General features: G+C 40.7%; 1 protein-coding gene across 17 annotated transcripts in view; it reads right to left on the bottom strand.

Moving 5' to 3' along the window:
* FMN1 (formin 1) overlaps positions 1 to 22,171 on the bottom strand; it is a 497,917-nt gene that overhangs the window by 174,836 nt on the left and 300,910 nt on the right. For 16 of the 17 annotated variants that reach the window (XM_055537259.1, XM_055537263.1, XM_055537262.1 and 13 more), the window contains 3 exons: positions 20,480 to 20,567; positions 2,918 to 2,979; positions 503 to 591 (listed from right to left, as the gene is read on the bottom strand). In XM_055537259.1, the coding sequence (XP_055393234.1) occupies positions 503 to 591; positions 2,918 to 2,979; positions 20,480 to 20,567 (239 nt within the window). Of the gene's footprint in view, positions 1 to 502; positions 592 to 2,917; positions 2,980 to 12,134; positions 12,633 to 20,479; positions 20,568 to 22,171 lie in introns of those variants that run through there. The other variant, XM_055537273.1, reaches the window with a different exon arrangement.

Here is a 22,171-nt window from a genome sequence, read left to right as displayed (position 1 = left end):
AGCATAAGCACGTGCAAATGAAGGATGAAAAGTCACACTGAAATTAAGAAAAGCAGGTGGAGAGTGTGGGGAGAAAGCTGGCACATGCAGGCAACATTTACTGGATACAATATTTAGGAAAATCAATTTGAATCCTGTGACTCTGACATCATCTCTTTCAACTGCATCAGCAGAACCTTAAACGGAGCAGTAACTTCTTCCTTCCTCAGTTACCCTTTTGGCCAGAATGTTTAGTCTAGAAGGAATTAACGATTTGCTAGGACAAGAAAAGGGGAGTCACGAGGGGTGGGGTGAGGGCTTGAGACATGCTACCCAGCAGCACAAATCTCCCGGCTGCCTTTCCCGGCAGTCAGGTCATCCTGCTGCATGCAATAGGTCACAGGAATGACGCTGCTGTGACTGAGCTTGGCACAGCTTAGATGTGGTTATTTGGAGCTGGAGGCAGGAAGATAGGGAAGGCCCTTCTCCTTTTATTAACAGAAAAGTGTTCAAGCATCCTTACTGCTCAGGTTTATCCAGCAGCTTCAATTCTTCCTCTTTGGATGTCTCATAATACTTTCTTATTTTAACGAGTTCATCCTCTTGGGCTCTCTGTGTTGAAACAGAAGCAAAACACACACAAAAATGAGCAGTGAGAATCTGTCTAAAGCAATATGTCTCAAAGTATGGTCTCTGGACCATTAGCATCACCTGTCACTAATTAGAAATGCCAATTGCCGATACTGGATGCTTGGGGCTGGTGCACTGGGACGACCCAGAGGGATGGTGTGGGGAGGGAGGAGGGTACAGGATGGGGAGCACATGTATACCTGTGGCGGATTCGTTTTGATGTTTGGCAAAACTAATACAGTGTTTCAGGTTTAAAAATAAAATAAAATTAAAAAAAAAAAAAAGAAATGCCAATTGCAATTGTTGGCCCTATCTTGGGCATAGGGCTTCCCAGGTGGCTCAGTGGTTTAAAAAAAAAAAAAAATCTGCCAGCCAATGCTGGAGATGCAGCTTCAATTCCTGGGTTAGGAAGATCCCCTGGAAGAGGAGATGGCAAACTACTCCAGTATTCTTGCCTGAAGAATTCCATGGACAGAGGAGCCTGGTGGGCTACAGTCCATGGGGTCACAAAGAGTCAGACATGACTTAGTGCAACTGAGCACATCTTGGACATACTTTATGCAGGAAGTAGGGCCGACACTCTTAAGAGTGGGGTTCAGAGAGCCCTCCAGGTGATTCTCAGGCTAATGCTAAAACCCTGTGGTCATATAAGTAACCTGAGCTGGATATACAAGCCAGGAATTTAATTGCTACCTTAAATCCCTAGTGTCTTTCCCTGTAAGATCGGATATGGGTCAAGCTTTCCTTAGCATCTGCTTCCTCATCCCCAAAACAGCCCTCCTAACTTACATAGGATCCTGATTTTTAAATTTCTGGTCAGCAGGTTCTCTCTGAATTTTCTAAGTATTTGCTGTCTGCACTACTTACTTTGGCATTTGGTCTCATACTTTCTCAATTTATCCACCTATGTCAGTTATATGCGGCTTACTGCTACTGTAAGCTAACAAGTACCCACCACGCACACTGTCCTGAGCCTGAGGTAACAACTAAAAGCCCCTAGAAGGCATTTTGCCTTTTATGAAGTCCTCCGACATCAAGCATTGCACCCTTGTGTTATAGATGACTCCACCGAGGCTTAGACTAACTCCCTGGTAAAGAGCTTGACGTGAAACATCTTTTTTCTATAATTCCATGCCGCCCTCCAGGTATTCCACACATGTGCCAGGATGGCCTAGGATTCATGCATCTTCTTACCTATTAATGAAAGCCTTCCCAATAGAAACATGGGACATTCCCACCCATCATATTATATTAATACTAAACAGTTCCTGATATACAAAAAGGATGTAAAAACGTGAAGGGAATCGGAAATCCTGCTAGACTGGATTATCACACTATGCAAATTTTCTGTGAGAGGTTTAAAGTCCCTGGGAACTGAAGTATTGAATCATTTTTTGAGCTTGGTAACCAAAGCATGCTATAGAGCTCTGGGAAATAGCATTACTCAGTAAAGAGAATCTGGTTCAATCTATATATTCATATCTAACAGAGTCAGTGAACCAGAGCAGTTAACAATTATGGGAACTGGGACTCTCCTGTGTCATGTTCTCAAGAAAGCCTGTCAATTACTCTGGTTATTTACACATATAATCCACATTTAAAAACCATATATGTATACAGTGCTGCTCATTTTCAAAATACAGTGCTACTGCTATATATATTGAGCTCTATTTTAATAGTCACAGAAATCATGTAGAGCCTATTATAATCCCCATTGTACTGAGGATCAAACAGGTTTAGGAGTTTAACTGACCCAAGGCCACTTAGTTGTCCATGACAGAGCTGGATCTCAAACCTGAATATCTCACTCTAAATCCAAAACACACACTCACCATCTGATACTATTTCCTACATTCAATGCCATCAGCTTACCTGGACTAAAAGTAATGATCCAAGCTGGAGACAACACCCCCATTCCTCAGAAGATGACACTGGCTGTACACCAATATTAAGCTGGTAACTTAGCTTCATTCACTCTGATTGCAAATCACAGGGCCACATTCTGCGGCATAGATGTGGCCTCCCCATTGAACCACCCTCCCCTGTAGAAGAAATCTACTAACCCAGATACCACAGTGAGGGGGAGGGATGTCAAGAACCTAGTGTTTCCTCATGTTCACTTTCATTTGAGCTGGCTTTTCTGTACCTTACTCTCTGCCACGCAATGTCAAAATTCCCACTGCCAAAGAACATGAATGGATCAGTGATTTTTTTGGGTGGGAGGAGTTACATACAATGATTTTTTAGACATTAACATATTTTTTTTAAGTTAGTTAAGATACAAAAATCTGGAAATTCTGATACTCACGTTTTCATATAAGGCTGCCAGGGTTTCCAGATCAACCACAGAATCGTCCACGTTAAAAATGGCTGCCAAGCACCCAAAGAGAACGAAAAAGGATAAGAGGTTAGACCGGACTCTGCTGCATTAATGTTTACTCCAGGTCCAGCTACCAAGCAATGTAAACGTTTGCCCTCTCTCACACTGGTTGCCTTCTGACATGCTCTTGCCCCCTTTCTTTCTGCACCAGGGGGGCCCTGTGAAAGAAACCAAAGTGGTTCTGATTGCTGGCCTAAGCCTTGGCCCTGCCTGGTTTAATTCCTCAAGCTCTGCATCCTTTCTGCAGTTTAATTTAGGCTCCGCAGGAGAAGTGTTTGTGTTTTAAAACTAAATCAGTTAGTAGGTTTGAAACACAATTTTAAATCTTTCTTCCCGCCTGGTAATTGAAGAGATTTAATACCTAATGCACCAGAACTGACGCTTGCCCATTACCAGGAAGAGGGAGAGAAAAAAGACGATGTTGGCAAATTAAATGAATTCAGGCATGTGATTTCAGGCACCTTTCCATGGCTGCTGCAAACATCTTGTTTGGATTAAAAAGACAAGAAAAAGCAATAATTGCATCAATGGCAAATTAAGATTATGGAAACCTCCCATGAGCAAGTCTTAAGGCAAGTTCTTGTTCCCATGGTTTTATTTGGATTCTACTTGTTGTTCTGTATCTTACATAAGTCATTTAGCTGTTAACAAATATGCCTGTGATTTCATCTAAAGAGATTCCTTCCCATATATACCAGCATACAAACATGGAGATTTTAAAGCCTTAATGGATTTGGCAATCAAAGTGCTTGAAATAGGCAGCTCCACATCTTTAAATAATTATTCAAAACTAATAAGGTTTGTTCCCTCAACCCCACCTCCCTTCTCTGACTTTACATTGTGAAATTAACCAGCACGCTAGTAAATTCTCTCCGTGGCAGGCTAATTAATTTTATTAAACCAACCAGTGATATTTAGAATGCCTTAAAATTCTGCTCGTCAACCATTACTCTGTTGGTTGGCATTACACCATGGTTTTGGAGAAGGTAGGGATCAAGGTAAGGGGCAGGTTGCTTTCAAATTGTTTTGCTGCTTCTATGGTTAGGAATTGTATGAACCCCTTCATACAATTTTAATAAACTTAATTAACTGGGCTAAGATCATGTAACTTCACAGAATACTGAGAAATGTACTTAAAATTCCTTCACGGGGCACCTTCTCTAATTCAGGAGTTAATCAGCAAGCTGTTCCTCAGCTACATGGAGTAGTGAGAAAAGAAGCGGTTAATATGCTGGTGATAAAGTCAGTCATCTCAGATTCCACCAAGACAAAGGAAAATTACACTCCTGAAGAGGCCAATCTAAAACCACACAAAAAAAATGTCCTTTGAGGAAAGAAGGAAAGAATTTACCCTCCCAGGACTGTTATACTATGCATGGAGATAAGATGATTTCGCTAATTTATTAAGAGGACCATGCATTTTTAAATTTCTGATGCTTTAAGGAAACAAAAAAGAGCCAGGAACAATGTCTATTTTATGTAAATTCTAATAGTTTCCTATAAAAATCAGCCAATGAAAATGCAGTAAGACAAGGCAAAATTCTAAAAATAATTTATCAGAGATGTTCATTTCTAAACTAGGTACTGCATATAACTGCAAGTTTACATATAATCAAGTGATCTTAACTAATGGGAAAGAGAAGGATCTGTTGGCTTCCTTTCCTGGTGAGTAAATATTTGAGTTTCAGAAGTTAATCAGTCTGGGTCCCAGATATACAAGTTGATGGGTTATATCCTCAGCCAATTCCCCTCCAGTGTGCTAGGAAACAGAGGAAAACACGTAGGGAAGATGGGACTGGAGAACGAGCGTGGGCTCTGGCGACATTTATTCATTCATTCACCCAGCCCTTGAATAAATATTTGTTGAATGTGCACCAAGTTCTAGAAACTGTTCTAAAATGCTGTGATTATATAAATCAAATGTATCTAAGACATTGAAGGCACTTGGTCTCATGAGACTTATACTCCAGCTTAGGGGATAGAAAATAAACAAGTAAATAGTTACAGATAATGATGTAAAGAAAGAGTAGAGCAATAAGCAACCTTAGAGAGGCTGATGGATGAAGGCTTCTTTGAAGAGGTGACATTTAAGCTAAGAGCTGAGCAGGTCAAGTTCTATGAGTGTCTGGGAGAAAAGCCTTCCAGTGAGAGGTAAGGACAGAAAGAGGTTTCTTATCTTGATGAAGGAATAAGCCCAAGATTCAGAAAAAGACCAAGATGACTATTATGGATGGAAGCAAAACCTACCTGCATGATCTGTCACGTTCAGTTCTATTAGGTTCAGCATACTAACTCCAGTATTCTTGCCTGAGAAATCCCCTGGACAGAGAAGCCTGGCAGGCTACAATCCATGGGGTCACACAGAGCTGGATATAACTGAGCACACACACACACATTCATAGGACGGGTCTAATTTCACTTACTGAAAACATTAAAGCAAGATGCATGCTCAACCGAGCTCATAGAGCATTATGAGAAATCAAAATAGTACCTACAAATAGTGACTATTGTGATGTTAACTATACACGCTGTGTACATGTTTTAATGCTTGTTAATGCCTTATCTGCTTTAACATCTGGAAAGAATTAGAGAAAGATGACTACCACTTTCTGGAATACTTGAGTGTTTCCAGTAGAAGCAGTTGCTATTTAAACCCTTTTGGTCCTTTAAAACCCCACTCAAGGCCCACCTTCAGAAGTGTTAATAGAAAAGGTATATGCGTGAATAACTCTAATTATGAAAAATAATGTATTGAACGTCTTAAGGGAAATATTAGACAACTTCGGGTCCATTTGGGCTTCCCTGGTGGCTCAGACAGAAAAGAAATGGCCTGCAATGTGGGAGACCTTGGTTTGATCCCTGGGTTGGGAAGATCCCCTGGAGAAGGGGATGGCTACCCCTTCCAGTGTTCTTGCCTGGAGAATTCCATGGATAGCCTGTAGCCCAGAGGGCTACAGTCCATGGGGTTGACCAAGAGTTGGACACGACTGAGTGACTAACACTTTCACTTTTCGCGTCTATTTAGAAAGCTAACCTAATCTTAACTTCTTATTTCCATCTTTCCCATCAAAGCACTTTTCTTCATACCACCCAAGTTATTATTATTTTTTTAATCAAAATTTTACTTTGATGTTTGAAATATCTCAGATGTCTTTCCTTTAAGTATTGGGTAAAGTCCAGCCGCATAGGCCTGATTTTTAAGTCCATTCCTTTCCTGGCCCTGAGTGACACTTCCAATCTCATCCTTCACCATTTCCACTGCTCCCAGGCCCCTGAGCTCCAGCCACACACCTCTCTACTCCTGAACATTCCATGCTTTTTTCCCTTCCTGCCCCTCACCCTCCTAGGCCTTGGTGAAAAGTTTCCTCCCCTGGAAGGATGCTCCTTGATCTCTGGATCATTAAGTACTCATTCTTTACCTCTTCCATGGGACCACTCATATTTTATATTGGGTGAAAGAGTCTATTTTAAGAAGCCATATTAGTAAGTTGCTTAACACTTGATTGTGGAAGGTCTGTAGTCAGGGATCATTTCTACACATCTTGATAATCCCACCATCCAGCATAGTCCTGGGGGTAGTAACAGGAAAAAGATAAATGTCTATAGATAAGACAGATGTCCCCGAAACCCCAAAGAGTGAGTCTTGCTGCTATGTGTCAGGAAAAGTTCCTCGATAAAGACAGCATGAGGTTTTGAAAAAGAGACTTTTAAAAGGGATGGGACTGATGAATAAATAGAATATGCATATCTGAATTAAGGTTGTTTGCCCACCCTTGTTTGTTTCCATTTAAAAAAATCAAAGTATGGTGAGTAAAGCTGCACAATCATGCCCCATCCATATACTCAGTACAGATACAATGCTGGCCTGAATACTCCATACCTCAAAATCACTAAATTTTACAAGCAAATCTTCTCATTTTAAAGAAAGAATAACGAAACTATCTTTCCTCTCATGCTTAACCTTCAAAGATGTTTTAAACAGTGGTATCACCATAGGCAAAAAGCCATGAGTAGAAATTCAACTGTTATACTGCTTTAGGCAGACAGCTAAAGCACCCATTTATTAATCATCATGAATCAAGCCAAGTCCATTCCAAGCACTCACAATCTGTAAATGGACAAGTGCCAGCGAATGTCAATGGGAAAGATGTGAGACATTCCCAGGATGAAGAAGCAGACACATACAGGCTCAGAGAACACACAGGCAACGGTGGAGAGTCCAAGTCTGGCTTGAAGAGAGTATTCCTTACATACAGTTCAGAGCAAGGTCCTGTGGAATCCTGAAGGCCAAGGTGAAGAGCCTGTGGCACATTGCAGGGAGGCCATGAGCACTGATGAGCAGGTGAGGCAATGGGACAGAGTTCTAGGACATAGGATAGAGCAAAATTTGGAAAGAATGTTTTAGAACTTAGTTCAGCACGGCAGAGGTAGTGAAAGCTAGAGTACTGTGGACAGAAAGAACAGGACAGGAGAGAAAGACTGCAGAGCTCTGGGGAGTGCTGGCATCAACTGAGCCCAGGGAAGCAAGTCTGGTGTCAAATCAGCCTGAGGTTTTCCATTTAGGTGTAGAGGGAGGGCTTGGGCCACCACAAAATAGGCAGAGGAGCTGACAAGGTGACATATGCATGGATATGCATATGTCATGGATATGCATGGATATGCATGATGCTGTCCCCTTAGGACCTGGGGGAGGAGTCGGGGAGAGGAAGAAGTCGATGGAGAGGTTAATTTAGGGCCAATGCCAAGTATTCCGCTGAGGTTTCTCCTCTTCCACATGAGGAGCTTAAAACTGAAAAAGTAAAAGTTCAGAGGTGGAAGCAGCACTGAAATGAGATCATCTGGTTGAGCCTAGGAACTTAAGAAATTAAACACTTTCTATTATTTCTATTTTACAGGGTGGCCAGGGAAGGTTAGGCTATTTGGCCAAAGGGGTGAAAAGTAAAAAGAGCCAAAGTCCCATGATTCATAGGAGAGACATTTTGCATGTACATAGTCCTGCCTTCTATTTACCATGAACAGTTTAAGTTCCTACAAGGGCCAGAATCTATACATGATCCTGCTAGTCCCCAGATACGGGACAGTGTTACAGAATTGATTCTTGAAAGCACTCACTATCAAATTTAGAAGCAGTCTATGAACCTATTCTGTTAGTTAATTGACAAATACATCAAAGAAAGAAATCAGTCATTGATTAAAATATTTTTGGAGTTACCTAGGACCAGGTAGCCCCCTCCACTTTGTACTTGCAAAAACATACTCTATTTCTCTCTCTCATACACACAAAACCCTTTATATCATATAAGTTGAATAAGCAAATACCAGCCTACACAATTCTCCAGCACACCTCCAAGCCCTGATACAGTATTCCAAGTAACTCTCTAGCTTTTGCTCCCATCTGTATCAGGCTCATTATACCAACACTCCCGCACACGGTGTCAGAAAGGTGAAGTGCCAAATTCACAAAGGGGAGACCCCAACAACTCATTGCTACTGTGATATCAATCATGGCTGGTGGGTTTTACTTTTATCTCCCTCTCTCCTTAGTTACCCCTGCTCCCACTGTCAGTTCAGTTAGAATATTTCACCTACACCTCACAATAGGTCGAGAGGAAATAGACACACGCTGTGAAAAGCTGGTAATTTTATTGGGTTCCTTTACCTTTAAAAATCTGTTACTTGGTCAAGTCTGGTTTCTGGGCTCCTTTTTTGCAGGGAAATTGAGGCAAACATTTTTATGTGGTCCTCTGGTGCCTGCTCTGTACTCTGAGAATTATATACACAAGGATCATTAGAGTAGGGTTTCGCCCATTAAGATATAATAACCGTCAGCAGGGACAAAAAGCAGATCAGTATCACAAATTCAAACTAACAGGCACACATAAAAACTATGCGCCTGCTTCAGGCACAGGGACGGGGGTCAAGGTCTTACACAATAGGTAAATTCCCTCTCCACTTTGGAGACAGCTTTTTCACAAGAGCGGGGTAAGGAGAAAGAACAGGCAAGAATTCTCACAGCCCTCCAGCCATTTTTAACCCTGAATGCTTTTCTATCCCAAAGCGCACCTTGTCGGAATAAAGAATGGTTGTGTTTGCTGTTCTGAAGGGTTTCTAATTAGTAAAAAACATGTACTTACTCAAGAGAGCTGTTCTTGATCAAAGTAGTATCTTTGGGCAAGAAACACATGACAGACTGAGGTAGGAAAGGCACACTCCTTTTATTGTTGTTCAGCCGCTAAGTCGTGCTTGGCTCTTTGCAATCCCATAGATTGCAACACAGCAGGCTTCCTTGTTCTTCACTGTCTCCCGGAGTTTGCTCAAATTCATGTCCATTGAGTCAGTGGTGCTATCTAACTATTCTTAGTTTGTTCGGTTAGACCAAGTAAATCTGGTTGTCCAAGGTGTGAAAGATGTCACATGGGTAGGGTTGGGTTGCTTTAGCAGGCTTTGGCTATCTCTGGTTTTAAAACTGGAGCCTATCATACAGAGTGAAGTAAGTCAGAAAGAAAAACACCAATACAGTATACTAACGCATATATATGGAATTTAGAAAGATGGTATGTATGCGAGACAGCAAAAGAGACACAGATATAAAGAACAGTCTTTTGGACTCTGTGGGAGAAGGCGAGGCTGGGATGATTTGAGAGGGTAGCGCTGAAACATGTATATTATCATATGTGAAGTGGATCGCCGGTCCAGGTTCGATGCGTGAGACAGGGTGCTCAGGGCTGGTGCACTGGGATGACCCTGAGGGATGGGATGGGGAGGGAGGTAGGAGGGGGGTTCAGGATGGGGAACACATGCACACCCATGGCTGATTCATGTTGATGTATGGCAAAAACCACTACAATATTGTAAAGTAAGTAGCCTCCAATTAAATAAATTAATTTAAAAAACAGCCTCTATGTAGCCCATTGTATGCTTCTTTGCATTACCTTCAGTACATGACATCTTTTATAAGTGGGTGTTTAAAGATCCTTTTCAAGTGGAATAGATTATTCTCAGTCCAAGAAAGCAAAGGTGAATATTTGATTATCAATAGAAATTATTTTGTTAGCAATGTTAGCTTCCAAATAGCCAACATAAAACTCAGCTCTTTCAACCAAATTATGATTTTTTTTAGGGCTTGATAAATAATTTGTAAGGAAAAGAGAATGGAATGGAGAAAGCAACATGGAAGGCCTTGGGTTTTTTGTCTTGTTTGTTTGTTTTGGCCATTTTGATCATGGCATGTGGGATCTTAGTTCCCTGACCTGGGATCAAATTCATGCCCCCCGTCTTGAAAGCATGGAGTCTTAACCACTGGACCACCAGGGAGGTCCCAATCCCTGGGGTTTTTAAACTCTCAGGTAATCTAGCCCTCAAAATTCCCACAAACCAATTCCTCTGACCTCTCTTAAGAGAAAGGCAAGGATGTGGGGTCCCAGAAAGAAGGTGGTCTTGGCAGAATCTGAAAGCTGAAGAAAGGGAAAGCAGGACTATTTCCCCACAGTTTCACCTCCCTATGAGGCCATCACTGAGAATGAAGACCAAGCTTGTGACAAAACTGGACAAGAGGTGAAAAGAAGGGGGCCAGGCAGAGAGAAGTGTCAAAGAACCACACAGAGGCCAGAACAAGAGCTGCACAGAACCTGCCCCACGGAAAGCTCAGTAGCCAGGTCTCTTCACAATGGCCAGAACACTCCTATAACCTTTCCGCCATATGCCTCACTCTTTCCCTACTGACCACCATGCTTCTCCTCCGATGGCACCAGGCCCACCCGTGCAGACACAGGTATAGGCCAAGCCTCATTCCACGCACATATCCAGAGCAAATGCTGAGGGCAGCAATTATTTAGCAGCTTAAAGGCATCTCTGTGCACTTCACCAGAGGGTGGGGAAAGCAGACAGGCAGTACTGGGGATGAATAGTTAATTAGTAGCTTGCTTTTATTGGGAACTTGCTGTGTGCAAGGCATTGTTCTAACCATTTTACATTTATTCATACAAGGAAGATTCTACTGTTGCCCTGAGTTTTACAGGCAACAAAACTAAGGCATGAAAATGGTTTCCCAAGCTCAGTTCCATAACCAAATTGACTGGACCATGATTATACGTCTTTTCTCCTTTGTAAGTGTCAGTCTAGAAATAATCACTCCACCGAAAGGAAACCTGGGAGAAGGAAATGGCAACCCACTCCAGTATTCTTGCCTGGAAAATCTCGCAGACAGAGGAGCCTGGTGGGCTGCTGTCTATGGGGTCACACAGAGTCGGACATGACTGAAGTGACTTAGCAGCAAAGGAGACCTGAGTTTGATCCCTAGGTTGGGAAGATCCTTTGGAGAAGGGAATGACTAGCCACTCCAGTATTTTTGCCTGGAGAATTCTTGGGACAGAGGAGCCTGGTGGGGAACAGTCCAAGGGGTCACAAAGAGTCAGACACGACTGAGCAACTAACACTTTCACTTCTCAAAATTCTCACCACACACACACACACACACACACACACACACACACAAAGTGCTAACCAACTACCTATAAGTCTACACAGAAACCTTTGCCTCTGAATGGCATCACGTTTTATACATCAATCAGCAGTCTCCCAGTAGGAACCATAGATAGCCCAGGCCACAAAAATATCATTTGTGTATTATACATATCCATAATGCCACTGTTATTTAATTATTGCTAATACTTAATTCATTTCTATGGTCCTTTTTTAAAATTTGTGGCCACACGCCATGGGCACGTGGGCCCTTAGTTCCCCAACCATGGACTGAACTCGAGCTCCCTGCATTGGAAGGTGGAGAATTAACCACTGGACCACCAGAGAAACCCCTCAAATATGCTATCTTAATATATGTCATAAGACAATCAAACTTCAATCTTTGTTAATTATTCACAGTTACTGACAATAATCAGTATTGTGGTTCCCAATCATAGCAAAAAAGAATGTCTAAAAACAAAAGGAAACCCAGAACTTGAAAAGGCATTATCTTAGAAGAAAAGAAAATCTAAGAAGAAATCAACAGTAATATAAAATCCATTTTACTTAAAAAGATATTACTAATTGCAATTTTATACTGCTTGCCAGAACTGACTAAAAAGGGAAGCGAAGGCACAAAAAATGAAGAAACACAAACAAAAGTTGCCTCCAGACACATAAAGAATAGCAACTATCAAGGGAATATATTTTATGATACTATCTACATTGCCAAACACTTGCTGGTGTATCATGTAAGTTGGCACAGACCTTTATTCAAGCTTTGTTGGAGACAGGAGGCAAGGGTAAATGACACAGTGTAAACAGGAGCCAGCTAGCAGGTGACAGAAATAAGCATCCCGAAAGGGACACATCCAGTCTGTCCCCAAAGCTCCAAGTCACTCAACCTCATCAAGCAAAAATCCCAATTCTTGTCTAAGTTGAGGCATGTTCTCGGTCACAAGGTGCCTTTTATAGGTGCAATTAAAATTGTCCATGGTTCCAACCTCAAAGAGGGGCACAAGCATAGAATTCACACAACTTCTGCTGCTTCATTCCCTCTATTCTCTGTAGGGCAGTGGAATGAGAAACAGTCTGGGTTAAGCTGCTTCTGTTCTTCCATTAGTTCTGGTTCTTTTAAGCCAAAATTACATTCCAGGCAGATTGGATGGTCTCAGCCAGTTGCCTGAAGGTAAAGAACAAAAGAAATGCCACCCTTGGCTTTCTGGACCCAGCTCTGAGAGGGGAGGAATGCACAGGGGTTCAGAGAGAGGTGGGTGGGACCCTGCTGCTCAGGTGTCTTAGACTCAGCAGGAAGAAACGAGAGCTGGGAAAGGACATATAGTAGCATTAGAGCTACTGTTTATATTCATGCCCACACTGAGCTCTGCCCATGCTTAATAAGCTGATTGACTCTGATGCCTCCCTTTGGTACGTCAGTAGGTCATGACTACCTGTCACCATCGGTGGGTAAACTCTTTCACACGTGGCTTCCTCACTTGTTCCTTTACTTCCCATGTACTGTGATTTGGTAGCAGTGGCAGCGGTGTCGGGGCGGGAGGGGGAGGTGGTGGGGATTAAATAACATTTTCTGATTCTAAAATCTAGTGTTAACTAAACTCGACAAAATAAACCAGTTGGCTTCAAAAGATTCCTGAAGAGAAACCCCAGACTGAAGATAATCCATCAACAATAAGAAAAATGACAGAGCACAGGCTTGACTGCTAGTATAAGTTCTTCATCAATCGTGGAATTAATTAGAAACGGGGACAGTTGAATTAGATCTGCCAAGATGCTGACCTCCATATATTATAGTAGAATTTATCAAGAGACTGTTTGAAATGTGGGTTTAAATCCACTATTTTTAATAATAAGCTTCATTTTATGTATATATTGAGCCGTGAGATACTAGCTGTTGAGAATTTAAAGCTATCAAAATCAGCAACACATTTAAATACATTAATCTCAATTTAATTTATATCTTTGTATTCATTTTATAATGTGAATATTAGTTCTGTTACACATTTACATGATATACAAGTTCTTAAAAACATATCTTGAGAAGCATGCTCTAAAATTTTTACTGGCAGAGGTGCACAATAAAAATTTTGCCCTTTGAATATAGGTCTTCCAGACCAGAATTAGAATGTTCCTCAGGAAGGTCCTGCAGACAGTGACTGCAGCCATGAAACTAAAAGACTCTTGCTCCTTGGAAAAGAAGCTATGAAAAACCTAGACAGTGTATTAAAAAGCAGAGACATTCCTTTGCTGACAAAGGTCCATATAGTTAAAGCTATGGTTTTTCCAGTAGTCATGCACAGATGTGAGAGTTGGACCATAAAGAAGGCTGAGTGCTGAAGAATTGATGGTTTCTAACTGTAGTGCTGGAGAAGACTCTTGAGAGCCCCTTGGAAAGCAAGGAGATCAAACCAGTCAATCCTAAAGGAAATCAACCCTGAATATTCATTGGAAGGACTGATGCTGAAGCTGAAGCTCCAATAATTTGGCTACCTGATGAAAAGAGCCAACTCATTGGAAAAGACCCTGATGATGGGAAAGACTGAAGGGAGGAGGAGAATGGGACGATAGAAGATGAAGATGGTTAGATGGCATCACCAACTCAATGGACATGAGTTTGAGCAAATAGGTGGTGAAGGACAGGCAAGGCTGACATGCTGCTGTCCATGCGGATTAAAGAGTTGGACACGACTGAATGACTGAACAACAGGAAAGCCCAAGACAATTCACAGTGAATTTCAGATGCCTGGAAATTCATTATGTTTTAGACAACTGGCATAAACCTTGAGAGAGATTTCTATAAATTATTAGGCAAAAGGGAGCAAAGTCCAGTCAGCATTCTCAGATCTGAGTTTTAGACTCTGGGTATACAACTAACTTACATTTTGATTCGAGATTCCTAAACAGGAAGATGGTCTTTGATACAACTGAACTCTAAACTGAGATTCTGGACTAGTTAGAACTAAAGTGAAAAATGTTTTATTTTGATGTTAGATTAAATATTATAAATATGAATTCTGAGAGTGTACGGGAAATTCCAAATGGATGCCAGGAGGTTTCTGGCACCTAATCTGTTGCAATGCATATGGAGGTTTATATCAAGAATAGTCAACAGCAATTTTCCATCTCCCCTGGGAAAAAGAATAAGAGGAAATCACTAACATGGAATGAAAACACTAATTTGCAATCATTTAGGAAGTCACTGTAGCCAAGGATGCCAAATGTTTTTAAATATAAGTCACCCTAGTTAAGTAGATGGAAAATCAGCAAGGAGTAAATCACTTGTTCAGGATATCTCCTGGGCCAAATAAAGTGATGTGGTATTATGGTCATTGTCCTGAAGCCATTCTTCCTCCACAACCAAGGTCTTGCCTTTAGTCACACAGTGCTTTAAACTTCAGTCAGAACAGAGATTTAGGTTTCCCCTATGAGATCCTGCACACCACCTGGGGTGGAGAGAAACACATACGGGTGGCTATCTTTGTGGGGATGTTCGCTCTCTAATCTAGCCCTATTTCCTTAGTATCAAGCTGGAATTTTCAGACATTCTCGAACACTTCAGCTGAAATGTCACCAGTCATCTCCAACTCAAACCATGCAAAACAGAACTGACCTTTCAGCTTCTACCCACGCTTTCCCCCCCTCTATTTTCATTTTATGCTTTTGGCACCATTATTCCCATTCTTGTTGAAACCAGCAACCCCAAACTTCTCCATCATCATATGAATCTCATGGGGCTAACCATAACAATCTGCTCTTCAAACATCCCTTGTACATGGTCCCATCTACATTTCCACAGACACAGCCTTAGTTCTGGCCTTTGCCATTTATTATGTCAACAATCACAATCCCTTTCTAGCCATGCATACATGCTAAGTTGCTTCAGTCATGTCTGACTCTTTGCAACCCCATGGACTGTAGCCCACCAGGCTCCTCTGTCCATGGGATTCTCCAGGCAAGAGTACTGGAGTGGGTTGCCATTTCCTCCTCCAGGGGATCTTCCCAAACCAGGGATCGAACCCATACCTCTTATGTCTTCTGCCTTAGCAGGCAGGTTCTTTACCACCAGCACCACCTGAGAAGCCTAGATCTAATCACCTACATGACTATTTCTGTTTATTCATTCAACAGACCCTTGATGATCCTCACCTCATCGCCAGGTACAACAAGGTGTGAGGGACACATCAGTGAGCATTATCCCTCTTGCAGTTTATCTTCTGATGGCGGATGTAAGTGAGAAGTATATGAACAAAGAAAATATTAAGTGCTGAGTAGAAAATAAGAGAATTAACTTAGAGTGACTTAAATTAGGGAGGAGGATCTGGGAAGACCTCTTTGAGATGTTTAGCTGAACCCTACGAAATGGTAACCCACTCCAGTATTCTTGCCTGGAGAATCCCGTGGACAAAGGAGCCTGGTGGGCTACGGTCCATAGGATCGCAAAGAGTCAGACACGACTGAAGTGACTTAGGAGCAAAGAAAAAGAGTGTGCTATTGAATGGGGCTGGAAAAGCATTTCAAACAGAGGGAACATACTGTGCCTTCAAAGACACGGAGGAAGGAGAGAACTTCGCCTGTTAAGGAATCAGAGGACCACTGACACTGGAGAGCAGTGAGAGAGAAGTGAGCACAGTCGAGTACAGGAGATAGGGCTGCCACCAGAGCATGAAAGGGCTTGGGGGCCAGTCTTCTGTGATTGGAGAAGTATTTCTGCACTCAAAATGAGATCACAGCACTGCCCCTTTTAACTTCTGTCTCCGTGTTACTGATAGGATAATATTTGAATTTCATCTGATGACAGTCAGGATCCTTCCTGGTCTGGATACTACTTGCCCTTCGAGTACTTTGTTCTGAAGCCACCCACATTCACATGCAACTTGTAGACTCTACATTTGCCTCCTTTTCACATGCCTTCTTTCATCAACTGGAAAAGCTCCTTCTTTGTGTGATGACCACCACCATTTCATCCTCTAAGACTCATCTTAAGTTTTACAGGAGGAGCCGGTACATTGATCTCTTGTTATTTCACAGGTATCTTTATTCTGTGATCTTAGGATACTCTGTACATCTCTCCCACCATCCTGTGAACTCTTGAGAATGTGAAATTCAGGATGTTATGTGTTGTGGTAGTCATGGTGTCTGAAACAGAGCTGGCATTCGGTACATGCTTATTGAGGGAGAGAGGGAAAGAGGAAGGGAGGAGGTAGCCAGGAAGGAAGAAGTTTTGTCCAAATGCACTAGAATGAAATTTATGACATTCTGATGCCATCTAGTCTAAGGTTTACTCTATTCCTTAAAACCAAATTTAAAAGATTCTTTATTGAATGACTTCTATATACGATAAATTAGCCCAGTTCATGGTAAACAATGCTTAATTATCAGAGAAATTCTAAGCAAAGTAATGCTACATGTGATAAAGGACCACACACTGGCTCTGTAACTTGCTATCAGTTAACAGACCTGGAGGTACTGAGCCCCCAAATTCCACTTCTTCAATATACACTATAAGCAGTGTCAAACGGACAACAGAGAAGGGCCCACTTTACAAATGACGAAAATAAGGTTGCTTTTAAGAGTTGAACAGGTAAAAACTGGATTATCCATTACCTCTGTGGGAGGTAATGGTGGGCTGAAACAGCCAGAACTATTATTAAGGTGACCAAACTGTTATCTCAGCAAGAGGAGAAATGGCATAAGCAAATATCTAATGCCAAGTAGAGATAAGTGAGGTGGAAGTAACGGTGAATAGATATGATAAACATTTTTGTCATGCTGAAGGAAAATTCTCTATTCTCCTCTGAGTGAATATACTAGCTTTCTGGTTTATTCATCAGCTTCTTATGAGTCTGCATGAAGCGCAAGTTAGTGTCCCTACCTCTGCACACTGACAAAGCTGAATATATGACCAAAAGACTGAAGAACAGTCTCTTAGCTGTGGTCACTTCACCATGGTTAACACGCTGTGTGACCCTGCCTGCCTGCCAGCTGGTCTGTTCCAATCAGATCTCATGACAGCTACTTCTCTCACACTAAAACAAATGTTTTAGGTCAAGGTCAGCACAAGGAGTCCTTTCATCAGGATGAGAACACAAGGCCAAGTGCATTCCATTCATGACCAGACATGGATTCCGAATGAAACGTAACCGACACAGCTCAGGCTCCTAAGTGACCTTCAGATGCCAGTGTCAGTCAAATGATTCTAAAAAGAAATTAAGCGAGAGTTATACTGTTAGATTCATCTGGAATGTATTACTAAATGAAAACATGAAGTGAAGATAATTGTTTTTTAGAACTTAGGATCCAACTCTGGTGGATAACAGAGATGCTTGAAGCAAGAGAAAGAACTAAATGGTGCCCATGAGTCCTAAAGTCTGTGATGCTACAATCAACATTTCCAAGGCTAAAATTTAAGTTCACGTCTACTTCATGAGAGCACGTTCCTATCCAGAGCAGACTGTTGAAAAAGGTCTGGGTGAACTAATCTCTTATTCAACTCACCACGAACATTCAACATTCATTCAATGTTAGAGTGCCGAGGGAAGAAGGTTTACGGTCCTGAGTTGGTAACTGGAATAGCACATTGTTGGAATGAGTCTTATCCATATAGCAATCTGATGTACACTACAGCCCGACAAGCCTAAAGAGAAGTGAATCAAGTGCGATTGACACTGTAAAGACTAATATCCATAGTGCTACTTGTTATGGTAATGAAACCAAGCATGCTTGATTTTCACCAGGCTTAGAAAGAGCACTGTGGTTTAGGATAAGACTCTGCCACTATATCTGAAAAATTCCTTTCTAATTTCAATGATTGCATCAAAAAAGGGAGTCTCCTTGACAAAAGATTATAAACTAACCTGCCAATATTTGTTTACTTTTATTTTTTTTCATTTGCCTTAGAATCACAGTTTTCTGTGTGAATTTCAGAAATTCCATCCTAGAGGATCTAATACCTAAAGCCACTGCCGTATCCTTTTCTAATTTTGACAGTGGACCTTTCCAGCCACCCTCTGCTCCAATCTCAAACCAACTACTGCAACGCTGATTTGAGGTTTAATATTTCACACTTATGTATTCAGTTCTACTACTAAGCTAAAATAGTAAAGATAAGTTTATTTGAATATTCTGCACCTGTCATCTGATTCAGTATATGTTTAGTTTTATGTGGAATTTTAAATGTTTGCAATAAGCAAAATTTTAAGCCTTTAACAAAGCTTATTTCAGAGGAAAAATAATATATGCAAGTTTCTTAAGTGCCTTGCAGTTTAGGACCTCCAGGGGGGACACGTGGGGTCCTTCTGTTGTGTCCTGGAGATAACTTGAAGACATCGTCAACTAAAACCTGAAGAGAAGTGTGACTTAAGAGTGTCTCCATGATTACACTGAACCTAGATTTCCTGAAGCCATCTATGAGAGATTGTATTACCACTTAGAAAATATTATCAGCGATATGTCAAAATGAAGATCTACATTTAAATGATGGCTGAGAAAGCAGCAGAATATCTTCACGTAAGACACAGATTTTAAAAATGTTGGAAGATTTTGGGTTTACTTTTCCAGGGTCTAAAAATAGATATAAAAGTAAAATGTCCTGGCTTTAAATGTCTTTTAAACTGAGCCAAAGATAACCAAGTTGAAGAAAAAACAAGCAGGGGACAAAGAAACAATGACATAACTAAATGTATGAAAATGGAGAGTGTTTCTCTGTAGAGGCATTCCCGCTAATGAACAAGAAATGAGAGGACTAGGAGATCATTATTGGGCAAACTTCTAATGAAGTAACGAACCTAGGCAAAGATCACTACTGCCCACAAACAACACAAAGAGAATATTACGTACTTAAGAGAATAAAGAGAATATTATGTAATATTACAGAATATTATGTACTTCTCAATAGAATATACAGTAGCATCTATGAACTATTTTTTCTTCACTGAGATTAACTCTGTAGATCAAAGTAAAAGTTTGCAAGAATCACAGGAGACAGAAGAACATAATAAATAAAAACATGGCAATGCAATCAGCAAAACTTAAAATGTGGGAAATTTCACAGGACGAGTGATCTGGGTTCTTTGCAAAAACAATAATTGCAAAGAAAAAAAAAAAAAGAGGATAGAAACCTCTAGATAAAAAGAAACCTAAGAGATGGACACATTCAAGGCAATGCATGAAATCTGTATGATTCCTCATTTGAACTAATTGTACAAGAATGGATAAATTTACAATCAGTGATATTAGAATTATATATTTGATGACATTAGGAAATTATTGCAAATGATTTTAAATGCATGATAAATGGCAGTCATGTATGGATATGAGAGTTGGACTGTGAAGAAAGCTGAGTGCCGAAGAATTGATGCTTTTGAACTGTGGTGTTGGAGAAGACTCTTGAGAGTCCCTTGGACTGCAAGGAGATCCAACCAGTCCATCCTAAAGATTGGTCTTGGATGTTTTTTGGAAGGACTGATGTTGAAGCTGAAACACCAATACTTTAACCATCTGATGCAAAGAGCTGATTCATTTGAAAAGACCCTGATGCTGGGAAAGATTGAGGGCAGGAGGAGAAGGGGACGACACAGGATGAGATGCCTGGATGGCATCACTGACTTGATGGATGTGAGTTTGAGTGAACTCCGCAAGTTGGTGATGGACAGGGAGGCCTGGCATGCTGCAATTCATGGTGTCACAAAGAGTCGGACACGACTGAGTGACTGAACTGAACTGAATGGCACTAGAATTATGCTTAAAGTATCCTTATCTTTCACGGTATATTTCATGGTATATTGCCATTTTTAAGGGAGGAATTGTAAAATATCTGAGCTTTGCTTCATAATAATCTAGTAGATGGAGTGTTTTAGACGAAACAATCTAGTTAATGAGTTAATGATTTTGCCTCTAGGTACTGAATATTTAGTATTCACTGTGGCCATTCTATTTTTGTATATGTTTGACATTTCTCACAATAAAAGCTGAAAAGTTTTAAAGTCAGGGGAAAAAAGTATGAATAAGACTTACCCTGCTGGATATCCTTCATTTCTAAATGCAAACTAGAGATCAAGATTCCCACAGTTTGAGATCGTTTTCCATCCAATAACTTGATGATCTAGAATTTAAAAAAAAAAATCAATATAAACCTAAATGACCAGGCAATCTTTTAGAAGCATAACAAAAACATTCACAGCTTTAGATACCCTGATTGGCTAACTGAACTGATGCTACAGTTACTGCATTTTAAAACTTTAATTTGACAAAGCAATCTATAGATTCAATGCAATCCCCATCAAGTTACCAATTACCAATGGTATTTTTCAGAGAACTAGAACAAATAATTCCACAATTTGTATGGAAATACAAAAAACCTCAAATAGCCAAAGCAATCTTGAGAAAGAAGAAGGGAACTGGAGGAATCAACCTGCCTGACTTCAGACTATACTACAAAGCTACAGTCATTAAGACAGTATGGTACTGGCACAAAGACAGAAATATAGATCAATGGAACAACATAGAAAGCCCAGAGATAAACCCACGCACCCATGGATACCTTATCTTTGACAAAGGAGGCAAGAATATACAATGGAGAAATGACAACCTCTTTAACAAGTGGTGCTGGGAAAATTGGTCAACCACTTGTAAAAGAATGAAACTAGAACACTTTCTAACACCATATACAAAAATAAACTCAAAATGGATTAAAGATCTACATGTAAGACCAGAAACCATAAAACTCCTAGAGGAAAACATAGGCAAAACACTCTCTGACATACATCACAGCAGGATCCTCTATGACCCACCTCCCAGAGAAATGGAAATAAAAGCAAAAATAAGCAAATGGGACCTAATTAAACTTAAAAGCTTTTACACAACGAAGGAAACTATAAGCAAGGTGAAAAGACAGCCTTCAGAATTGGAGAAAATAATAGCAAATGAAGCAACTGACAAACAACTAATCTCAAAAATATACAAACAACTCCTGCAGCCCAATTCCAGAAAAATAAATGACCCAATCAAAAAATGGGCCAAAGAACTAAACAGACATTTCTCCAAAGAAGACATACAGATGGCTAACAAACACATGAAAAGATGCTCAACATCACTCATTATCAGAGAAATGCAAATCAAAACCACAATGAGGTACCATCTCACACAGTCAGAATGGCTGCTATCAAAAAGTCTATAAACAATGAATGCTGGAGAGGGTTCGGAGAAAAGGGAACCCTCTTACACTGTTGGTGGGAATGCAAACTAGTACAGCCACTATGGAGAACAATATGGAGATTCCTTAAAAAACTGGAAACAGAACTGCCATACGACCCAGCAATCCCACTGCTGGGCATACACACCGAGGAAACCAGAACTGAAAGAGACACGTGAACCCCAGTGTTCATTGCAGCACTGTTTACAATAGCCAAGACATGGAAGCAACCTAGATGTCCCTCGGCAGAAATGGATAAGAAAGTTGTGGTACATATACACAGTGGAATATTACTCAGCTATTAAAAAGAATGCATTTGAATCAGTTCTAATGAGGTGGATGAAACCGGAGCATATTATACAAAGTAAGTCAGAAAGAAAAACACCAATACAGTATATTAACACATATATATGGAATTTAGAAAGATGGTAACGATGACCCTATATGCGAGACAGCAAAAGAGACACAGATGTAAAGAACAGACTTTTGGGCACTGTGGGAGAAGGCAAGGATGG

Source organism: Bubalus kerabau, chromosome 10 (genome assembly GCF_029407905.1).
Source record: "Bubalus kerabau isolate K-KA32 ecotype Philippines breed swamp buffalo chromosome 10, PCC_UOA_SB_1v2, whole genome shotgun sequence".
NCBI classification, from domain to species: domain Eukaryota; kingdom Metazoa; phylum Chordata; class Mammalia; order Artiodactyla; family Bovidae; genus Bubalus; species Bubalus kerabau.
This window is presented reverse-complemented; position numbering and strand designations above follow the sequence as displayed.